The sequence below is a fragment of the Magallana gigas genome, chromosome 8 (genome assembly GCF_963853765.1).
Source record: "Magallana gigas chromosome 8, xbMagGiga1.1, whole genome shotgun sequence".
Lineage (NCBI taxonomy): Eukaryota > Metazoa > Mollusca > Bivalvia > Ostreida > Ostreidae > Magallana > Magallana gigas.
In genome coordinates, this window is record NC_088860.1 from 38906252 (window position 1) to 38917245 (window position 10994).

Consider the following 10994-nt stretch of genomic DNA (forward strand, 5'->3'; position numbering starts at 1 on the left):
ATAGTCGTAGAATTTTTCTGTGACTGCCCATTTCAGACACAAGAATTCAAGCTTCATGGCTGGATAATTTTCCTCTGATTTCCCTAATCTCCTGCTAGCATAGCTGATTACTCTGAGCTTTCCTCCTTGCTCCTGACAAAGAACTGCTCCTAAGCCCTCTGTGCTGGCATCTATGTGGAGTTCAAATTCTTTGTTATAATCTGCATATGCCAATATTGGTGCATGCGTCATGTGGTACTTCAGTTTGTTGAATGCCACATCATGCTCTGGTCTCCATTCCCAACCCTTAATTTCTGTTTTTACTCTCTTCTTCCTTTGATTCTGTGGTGGCATAATATCTTGAAGTGGTTTCACAATCTTACTAAAATCCTTGATGAATCGTCTGTAAAATCCTGCAAATCCTACAAACTAGCGCACATCATCAGGATGTCTAGGTACTGGCCAATCTAACACCTTCTGCACTTTGTCAGGGTCTGTAGAAATTCCATCGGCTGATACTATAAATCCTACATATTTGACCTGTTTCTGGAATAGTTTGCATTTCTTTGCATTCAACTTCAAGTTGCATTCCCTTAATCTGTTGAAAATAAGGTACAAACGCTCTAGATGTTCTTCATAAGAATCTGCAAAGATGATCACATCATCCAAATAGATCACACAGATTTTCATGTTTAAGTCTCCAAGACATTCCTCCATGATACGTTGATACGTTGCTGGACTGTTAGATAGACCAAATGGTAGACGATTAAATTCATAAAATCCAATCGGTCCAACAGTAAAAGCTGTTCTGTGTTAATGAGCCTCCTCAATTTCAACCTGATAGTAGCCTGATTTCATATCAAGTACCGAAAAAAATTTGGATCCAGAAAGTGTGTCTAAAATATCCTCTATTCTGGGTAATGCATATGAATCTTTGATAGTCCTCTTATTCAACATCCTATAATCCACACACATCCTGATAGTACCATCCTTTTTCTTTACTAAAACGACATTCGAAGCAAAAGGAGACTTGGATTTTCTTATTATTCCAGCAGATAACAGTTGTTCGATGTGCGATCTTACTTCGTCTATCATTGATGGTGGAATTCTACGGTATCTTTGTTTAAATGGTGACTCATCTGATAAGTTGATTTGATGTTTTACATCAGTAAAATGACCTATATCTGTCTCTCCCTTAGAAAAGATGTCATTGTATTCTCTTAGTAATTTCCATACTTTCTCCTTTTGTTGATTCGTAAGTGTTGAGTCTCCTAGTTCAATGTTTTTCAAATGATCTGACCTCGAATAGTTCTGCATTTCATTTGCTGAAAAGTTGCTAAATTCTACTGGTTGTATTTCACATAGAATTGACCTTGGCTGAACTGACACCATCCTTGTTGTCACATTTGATACATGAATGTTTACCTCTCTATTTTGAACTGAATAATTAAAACAAGTTGGTACTATGTCTAAATCAATTGGTAAACATGACTTTTCAGTGTGTTCAAAGATTGCTGCTGTCTCTGGGTGATGTACCATACTCCTCGTGTCAATGTATCCTTTGATGCAGATACAACTGTTGGGTTTGATGATGATCTTAGAGTTTTCCGCTGATCTTACAATTGCTAATCTATTGTTGTTTTTCTTCATTGTTTTTTCTTGATATGCCATTGACCTAAATGCAAGGAACCAAGGCGTATACAAAGCAGCAGTCTGTACGAATCTTTCTCCATAATTTTCTCTACAATTGTCTATCAGATGCTTCAGTATGTTTGTCCCTACCAGAATTGGCGTCTTTAGATTGTACGTTGTATCTGGCACAATGAGAAAAATGCTAATCTGAGCATTGTTGATGGGTATACCATCCGATTCAAAATCAACTTCAACAAAACCCAAGTATGGCAAATATTCTCCATTAGCACATTCTATTTGCAATATGTCATATAGTGAGTGAAGCTCTCTGTGTTGTAAATTCTCTCTATAAAATTTCTCACTAATAGTGCTAATGCCACTCCCTGTATCTACTAAAGCTTTTGCTTTTTTCCCATCTACTTTGACATCTGCTTCATTACTATTGCCAACTATTTCCTGTATTGGGCGTTTTACCTTACAATAATCACCTAGTACCCTCCCCTTGTACAAGGTGGTCTCCAGTTTAAATGTTTGGAGTGATCCAATCTTACATTACATTGCCATTGGAAATGTCCAAATTGTCTGCACCTGTAGCACTGAGGTCCAGCATTAACAGACTGAAAACCTCTTCCTCTGCCATTATTGAATCTTGGTGTTGGGTTGTAACTCTGTCTGAACCTTGATCGACCTCTTGTTGCAAAGTTTTGTCGATTGCTTGTTGTACTTGTTGTTTGTTGTTCCTGTAAATCCGACAGTTTCTTTCCCATTTCATTCACCCTTATAGACATGTCTTGAACTAACTGTTTCAGTTCTGTAATTTCAGATTCTGGCTGAACATTTTTCTTATTTTCAGTAGCTGGAGATACATGTTGTATCAAGTTTGTTGTTTTCTTTGTTTCTGTTTCTGGTGGTTTGTGTTCTCTCTCCATTTTTCTTAATTCTACTCTGAGCTTGTCAAAATCTTTGATCATTTCAAACTTGAATCCTGAAATATCTTTCAAGTCCTGTCTGAGTCCTGCCCAGAATTTAGTTCTTAACATTTCCTCTGAATCATGGTGTGAAATCATTCCTTGCTCAACAACTCTTGACAATAAATCTTCAAGTCTACATGACCAGGCTGTAATATCTTCCGATTCGCCTTGTTTTGCACTATAAAATTTGGCTAAAAGTTCCTCTTTAGTGTCTACAGTGCCATAGACACTTTCAAATTTCTCCAATATTGTTTCTATGTCCACACCTGTTCCTAGTGTCATCAGTATTCTGCTCGCTTCACCTCTGACCGACCTTCTAATTGCTTGCATAATCATATCCTCTTTGTAGGTTTCTTCAAGTAATAAACTTTTCACTTCATACCGCCATTGTTCATAGTCTTCTTCACCTTTTGTTGCATTTTCTCCATAGAAAATTGAAAGTCTAGGCTGATTTGCATGAATTGTAGTTGATTTTGTATCTGTTTTTCTGTCTGCTATCTCTTTCAACCACTTTTCAAGCTCCTCTGGTGTGTCATACTTTGGATTTAGTCCTAAATCCTTGAAGGTTTTCATGAGTTTTTTTCCTTTGGTCGCCATATTTTTGACAAATGAAGTATTATGTATATACCAATCAAAACAATCCGAACGCGAATAGTGCACTTGTTCACGGCAAACGCGAATTGTTCGAACTGTAACACTCTCACACTTTTAAACAGGTATATCACATATTCTCATGTAAATCACCTTATGACTCTAATGACCTACATGTACTTGGACTAGAATGACAACACACAATTTTGATCAAAAGCAATGCTCAATAATATTTCAGCTATAGTACTGATCTAATTTAAGGTTTATACACTGTTGTAAGACGACAAACCAATTTCAATCAGCATAGAACTAAACCAGTCACTGTCAATAATGTCTACAAGTACACACTTGTTCAATACACACACTTATCTAATGACTGTTTTCAAAACAAAATATCAACTGTTTTCCACTGACACTTCAATAAATGACTTGACCTGACAGTTCTACAACATTACTATGTTAATAAGAGCATGCAACATTCTGTGTTAATAAGTGTCATGCAATTTTCCTTCTTAATTAAAAATGTTTTAAAATTATTATTTTGCTTACCAATCCTTGATTTTACTGAGACTGTGAACTTAGTTGAGTTGATTATCACCGCAGAAGATCACAACACCAATTGGTTAAACAGCAAAAAAATCACAAGAAATAAATCCAAATGAGAAAAAAATTGAAACACAGCAGGGCCACCACACAAAATTGACAAATGAATGATCCAAAATAAACAAAATAATTGAAATGAAATTAAATAAATCCAAATTGAATTAAATCCACAAAGGAATAGAACAAAATGCACAGTATTTAAATTAAATTAGATTAAATCCAAAAGAGGAATAAGACAAAACACATTCACAGTTGACACTTTCCCTCGTTGTTTACATACAGCAACACATGCTTCCGGATAATAAGTTGTAGACAAGTCGTCCGCAAAGTATTCGGTTACAGCAACGTGCGGTTCGAGATCAATCGGCACCAACCGGTTGTATACGTCAATTGTATGGATGATTGTTGTTATCGGAGGTACGAATTAATCCAAAGTGTTGAAATTCCAAAGTGATCCGAAATGAAGTAAAGCTTTAAAGTTGGATCCACCTCTGGGTAAGTTGGCACTCCGGAAATGAAGTTGAATCGTCGATTCTGCGCAATTATTCCGGATGTACAGATAATTCTTGGATCCACCACTGGATTTTGGCGCTAAAAATCAGCAGGTGCGCGTTACTCAGGTGGAACTGAACTATTTTCACTGCACTCAGGTGTGAATTCCGTGACGATTCCGTACTCACAAAATATTTCGAGTTTAATCACACTGGGGGCTCCAAATGTAACAGAGACACTTATTGCCTCTGCTGGGGTTTGAACCCGGGTCCTCTGGCACGCCAGTCCAGCACTCTACCGATCGAGCTAAAGGGTTAACCCGCTAGCCAGAGCTAGTAGGAATGCCATATACCTGACTCTACCACATTTGGTCATTTGAATAATGAAACAACAAGGCTTATGTGTGGTTCAGCATCTTTTATCTTTCTGGTAAATTCAGTCATCGATCAATAAATAAATAAATAGCCCTGTAAAATATATTAATACAAGGAACATTGAATACAATATATAATTATCTGATGTATAAGCCATAAACATCAAATATTAATAAACTGTGATCATACATGTTTATACTAATACACTATACAACACTTGTATATTTCACTACATTTTTGCATATGAATTTGATTCAAAGTGATCTCTGCTGAACCTACTCTGAATATAATAAAAATGAGTTATTTACATATTTATTTACAAATTAATATATTGAATACTGACTTACCAAAATTATGGAATTTAGGCTTCTGACAGCTAAATCTAAGTTTTAAGGCCAGGTAGGTGCGCTGCTGTTGTAAATGAATTAACCATGCAATTTGTTAAATATTAATAAATAAGCTATAATTAAATCCAAATCTCAATGACTGAACAACTGAAATAGAAAACTATATAGACTAAAACCAAACATACCAGATCTTGAAATCCTTCAGACAAATTAACACACCTTCTCCTACCTGGACTCTGAGCAGATATAAAGAACACCCTCAGAGTCAAACCAGTCTATCCGGTCAGTCATGTCACATGATAAATTGGCCAATCGCCCACGTTGGGCGCCAAATGTAACAGAGGCACTTTATGCCTCTGCTGGGGTTAACCCTTTAGCTCGATCGGTAGAGTGCTGGACTAGTGTGCCAGAGGACCCGGGTTCAAACCCCAGCAGAGGCATAAAGTGTCTCTGTTACATATATATATGTCTGAAGATATTTCAGATAGAAGTCTTATTTTTTATTTTAGGAAAAGTGTAAAATTTAAAGTAAGTTTATCATTTTTAAATGTTTATATTGCATTCGAAAAATTATACAACTGCTGGTTAATATACTGAGTACAGTACGTTGGATTACGCCCCTTTGGTTATTAATGTGTATGACTGTGTCACTGCTTATTTGTGATAACATGATAATGGATGTTTTATACTTTAGATATTTTGATATAAATCTGTTTTTTGTTTTTATTACAAATTGTTCTACTAGAGTAAACGATTAAATAATTGTCTTAAAGTCAGGGCTTATTAGAATTTTCTTATAAATGCGCCTATATTAAATAAAAATATTTATTGTCGAAAAATTTTGTTTTATAACTTTATTTGTTTAACTTTATGAGAACGTCATTCAAAGTCTGATTTAGGCTTGGAAATGTCAATCAAGGTCATCAAAGGTCAAGAGAATATATCCAACGTTACCTAGCTATGCAATGAACAAATGTAAGGAACATGCTTTCCTACTATTTATTAGAGATCTAAAAGACTTATCACACTGTAAATATATACTGATTGCTGATTTTAGTTTTGTCATTGATTTCCTGCTTAAACTTTATATCAATAGGAAAGGAAATTTGAAAACTTCAATTCGATAACTTCAGGAAGTACTTAGTATTTTATTCCAGCATACATTGGTGCTTACAGAAGTCATAACCCCACTCATTGTTCTCTAAAGCTTGAAAAGGCAGCAGTAGTATTCCCTTTCCAGTGTATGTACCTTGTCTTTCAAGGTTTCTTTTGAAGTAAATAGCCCGGGCAGCTTTTACATTTTACAGGAAAATCAATCAGTTTTGCTTTCTGAATACCATGAAAATGCGGTGAATGATCTTAATTTAATACTGATATGGCTAGTGCATTACTTTTTTGAACCAGGTGATGTAAATGCAAGTTTAAAATTGATGATCAAACTAAATATAAGGACATATCTATATACAAAACATGGGTAACCTGTTACATACCATATTTGCAATGATTGGTATTTAAAGACTGGAGAAAATAATCAGTTAATAAAAATTTTTGAAGGTTGTGGTGAATGGAAATTAAAAGGGAGAAAAACCCAGGTACAAATGTGTTCGCTAAATTCAACGTAAAACATATTATTTCTAATACGTTGAAAATTGTCACAACGTATTAAGTCTAAAAATTGTTCAAAAACCCTCTCAAGATTTCGATGTAAATTTTTTTTAGCAAAAGACATTTCCTTACTAATGATCTAAATTGATAATTACGTTAGCAATCCACCAGCACATGAATAAAGAAACTAAACTAGTATATTAAAAAATATATAAATAAATGATCTATATTAGATCAAATGGCCTCTTCAGTACCTTTCTGATACATTTAACTTGATTTAACACATACTTGTTATATTCTGATTATATTCTATGCAGTTTGATAAAAACATGAAATCAACGTGTACTTAACAACGTGATTTTCTATAATAAATTATGAGAGATACAGTAAAAGTGGTACATACATGTAGTTATTGAAAGTTACTACAACTGTATGTGCTTATTTATTAAAGTTTGATTCAATAGGTGTACTTGTTAAATAAGCTGTGACACTTTTAAATATTCTTTTAAACTTCATCATTGTAACACAATAATGTTGTTTTGTGATTTGTACTGAAACACTTTGAGAAGTCCATGTGCGTTGCCAACCCACAGTGTGGATTTATAAAGAGATATGGACATTGGGTTTGTTACTTCAGTCTCTGTCATTAAGTACTTCAAGAACTCTCCATCCGGACTGAGGAGATGAATTTGGCTGTAAAATGTTTCACATACAATGATGTTGCAGTGGGAGTCACACAGGACATCACATAGAAAATACTTTTCCGTGTCCTTTCCACGATAGACAAACTTCAGAGATCCGGATAAAGATAGTATCACCAGGTCACTTCTGGTGTCACTTGTCAAGTTAACAACACATATATCAGTGTTACCGTTCTGTCTGACTCTCCATGGTACAGTAAACAGCCTGGCCTGACCGTCCTCCTGGTACTCGTACTCACGGATGACGTCACCGGTCAGTGTCACGTGTCTGACCAGACGCCTGCTGTGTGAGTTCGGTTGATAAAGTAGTTTTTTTGATGACATTTTTTCTCTCAATGTGACCAGCAGCCCCCCTTCTGTTGATGGACAGATTCCCCCTGGTTCCAGTGGAGCTGTACTGAATACTGTAGAGACTGAGCCTGACGGGGACAGACAGACAATGGAGTTGTTCTTTTTATCAGTGACATACACATCACCATTGTCTGTTACACATACTTCATGTGCATTTATATTCAATTTTTGTTTCTTCTTATTTTTTATATTAATTCGTTCAATGCAATCAGGGTCATCCATTACAAAACATGTATTTTCGTTTATTGCTTGCACAACAGCTAATATATTATCTTCATTATCATTAATATGAAACGTGTCTCTCTCAGTAACATTAATGTCATCCAAATCAAACGTTTGTCCCATCATTGATTCCAGAGATCCTTCACTAATATCTCCTTTTTTATACTTTAATGAAAGATCTCCCTTCTCTATATCACTGTCTGTGTTAGACACGAGGTTGGTCAGGTCTCTGAGGTTGTCTATCAAACTATAGTCAGACATGGTGTTGTGTTTTTCTTCAAGGAACATTAGAAGATCAGTGATATGTTCTCTTTTCTTTTCTAAGTCTACTTTTTTCTCACTCACTTTAGCATTTTTTGTTTTTAGATTTTCCCTCAACTTAGTCTCAAAATTCTTCTTGGTTTCATTAAGTATAGAAACAATCGCATCATATTGATTCTGAAGCTTAGAGATCTCAGAATCGCAGCATTTCTGGTTGTCCTTCATTTGTTCGGTTGCTTTCTGTATCTTCTCTTCCATCTTTTTCACATCTTCCTCCTTAATTTTACTCAGAGTCTTCTTTAGTTCTCTTCTCCTTTGAACTCCTGCTGTTGATATTGTTTTCCAGTCGTGATCCTTGTGGTCTGTTTTGGCACATTGTGAACAAATAAACTCATCGCAGTCCTCACATGTCAAGTCTATTGGTAAATCGTGTTTCTCACACATTTGGACGTGGACTTGAGCGGATGTTAAAACGTTTTCTTGATCCGTAGCCGCCATGATGCCAGTCTCTACCAAAGTTGAATTTCTGTAGCTATGACTAAACTACGTGTGCATAGTACTTTTGTAACCACTGTTCAATCAGCACTTGTAAATGAGATAAGATTTTAAAACGTTTATATATGTACGGATAATATTTCATGCACATAAATACTGATATCGGTTATTGTATCACTTATGTACATATACCTTTGCATTCTGTTAATGTTTACAATTGCTGATAAGCGATTCGCATTTCAGTGAAGGATTAATAATTCTACTTCACCTTAGTAATATTTTGTTCATATATTACATGTATTATCCGAGTCTTCAAATATAATTCTTTGTACTTTTTTCTTCTCTACCTATGATTTCCACAAATAAATGATCATATAAAATTATTCGTTCAGATATTTTTTTCATTTGATAAAGTTTCGTATTTTGTTATATGATATGATAATAAGGTGCCATATCATGCAATGTTATAACTGGTATTATTTCATATAAAATGTCATTAAAATTTAAGAGTTATTATAGCATTGGTATAAAATAAAATTGTCATTTTTTGTATAATTCATATCACTGAATGATATTCCTTTAATCCGTTTAAAGTAATAATGTTGACCTCATAGAAATGACACCTTAACGAGATGAGCCAAGTATTTTAATCACGCATATCTAAGCTGATTAGTTGATAAGAGAGCACTAGAAACCTACATAAATCAGGGGTTGTTTTAGGGATAACGTTATCACACATAACGTTAATTATCAAACGCGATTATTCTAAATAAGTTGTAGAGTAAGATACAGCTAAAGTAAAAAGGAGGCGTGATAAGTTATTCATTAAAAAATGGAGTGTCTACCCGCAATGATGAACATTTTTGGAGTTTTTTGATGGGAGAAACGTCCCACTTCATTGATAACTGTCATCCATAAAATGTATTCCCTTCTTCTGTTAGTGTCAGCGTGAAAGGTGTTTGTTTGTGGACACTCGTTCCTGGCATAGAAATTTTTCTTTCAATTTCTCCGCTTGCACTTCCTTTGTAGTAAAACTTAATTATCTTTATTATTTCTACTTCTTTATATAACAGATTTATTTTGAATAAAAAAAATATATATTTTAAAATCTTACGGCAAACGACCAAAAAACATAATACTAATGCCCTGTTTCATAATCTCTAAAGATCTCCGATCCTCAGCAATGTTCGATAACTCTAAATTATCCGGATTTTTTTTTTTGTATCATAAATCAAATCTGTCTTTTATTTAGACAAATTAAATTAGTTTTGTAGTGCTAATATTACATGCGAACTTCTTAGCCTTATGGCTTCACGGAATATTATCTAGACACTGCGAAAGGGGTTCGACCAACCGATACAACCGCGTTTTTTTTTTCTAATTTGAGTTCAACTTGTATGTTTATTCTATTACATCCATCGTGGGCAAAATTGCAATAACTTCATAAAATGCATGAATATCATGGGCAATTTCTATTTATTTCACTTCATTCATAAAGTTTGAAAGATGTGTCATGTTGTAAATTTAGAATTTACTGGGTGGGTGTAAATACAAAATTTACAAAATGACAACTACAGTGTAGTTGTAAATTTTGTATTTACACCCACCCAGTAAATTCAAAACTTACAACATGACAGATGAATAACATTTTTATGATGAAAAAAAAATTTGAGGACGAAATAAATAGCAAATTTAAAATGAGTACAGACTGTGGTTGAAACAATCCAGACACCAACATTCCAACTACTAAATCTGTCCTCTTTTAATTTTAAAACCGCTACTGAAAACTAATACCAATCTCGAAAAGTTGTCATTCATAATACAGTAAGCATGCACAGTAACTAAAATACCCACAGTTTTGATGTATCGTCAATGGTAATCAATTGATTTCAATCAGTATTGCTTCATTCTATCTGTGTTAGTAGTGAAAAGACCATCTTCGCTAGCTAAGGGTGACGATCCACGGTGTTTTTCTATTCACCTTTAGCTAGCGAAGACGTGAGAAGACGTAGTGGTTAGGAAACATTGAAAATGTTATATTTTTTGATTCGTGATTTTTTAGTTATTCTTTTGGACAGGATGAACATTCGGGATTTTTGTATTAACTGCATAGTACAGTGACTGTATCTACAAAAGAAACACAACTCTTACAAGCCCAATTAATGGTCGCATCTTCATCTCGTAGACATCTGTATATCTTATTCTATACCATAAGCTGTACATTTAAAGATTGTTGAAATCAATTGCAATATATTCATCTGGTAATTAATTTTTTCTTCTCAAAATACAGTTATGAAATTAGTGATATAGTTTTACTTGTGTGATTTTTTTCAAATATTTAATTTGATAAATTGTATCAGCTTTCTTGAG

The 10994-nt window shown here is 34.3% G+C and overlaps 1 protein-coding gene across 1 annotated transcript; it reads right to left on the reverse strand.

Annotated features, from left to right (window-relative positions):
• Window positions 1-7109: 7109 nt before the first annotated feature.
• LOC117686753 (uncharacterized) lies at window positions 7110-8627 on the reverse strand. Its single transcript, XM_066070052.1, has one exon. The coding sequence runs from the start codon at window positions 8625-8627 to the stop codon at window positions 7110-7112; it is 1518 nt and encodes a 505-aa protein (XP_065926124.1).
• Between the last annotated feature and the right edge of the window lie 2367 nt (window positions 8628-10994).

What these genes read in the sequence shown, in the direction of transcription:
- LOC117686753 (XM_066070052.1), bottom strand. Translation starts at nt 8,627, where the DNA reads ATGGCGGCTACGGATCAAGAAAACGTTTTAACATCCGCTCAAGTCCAC.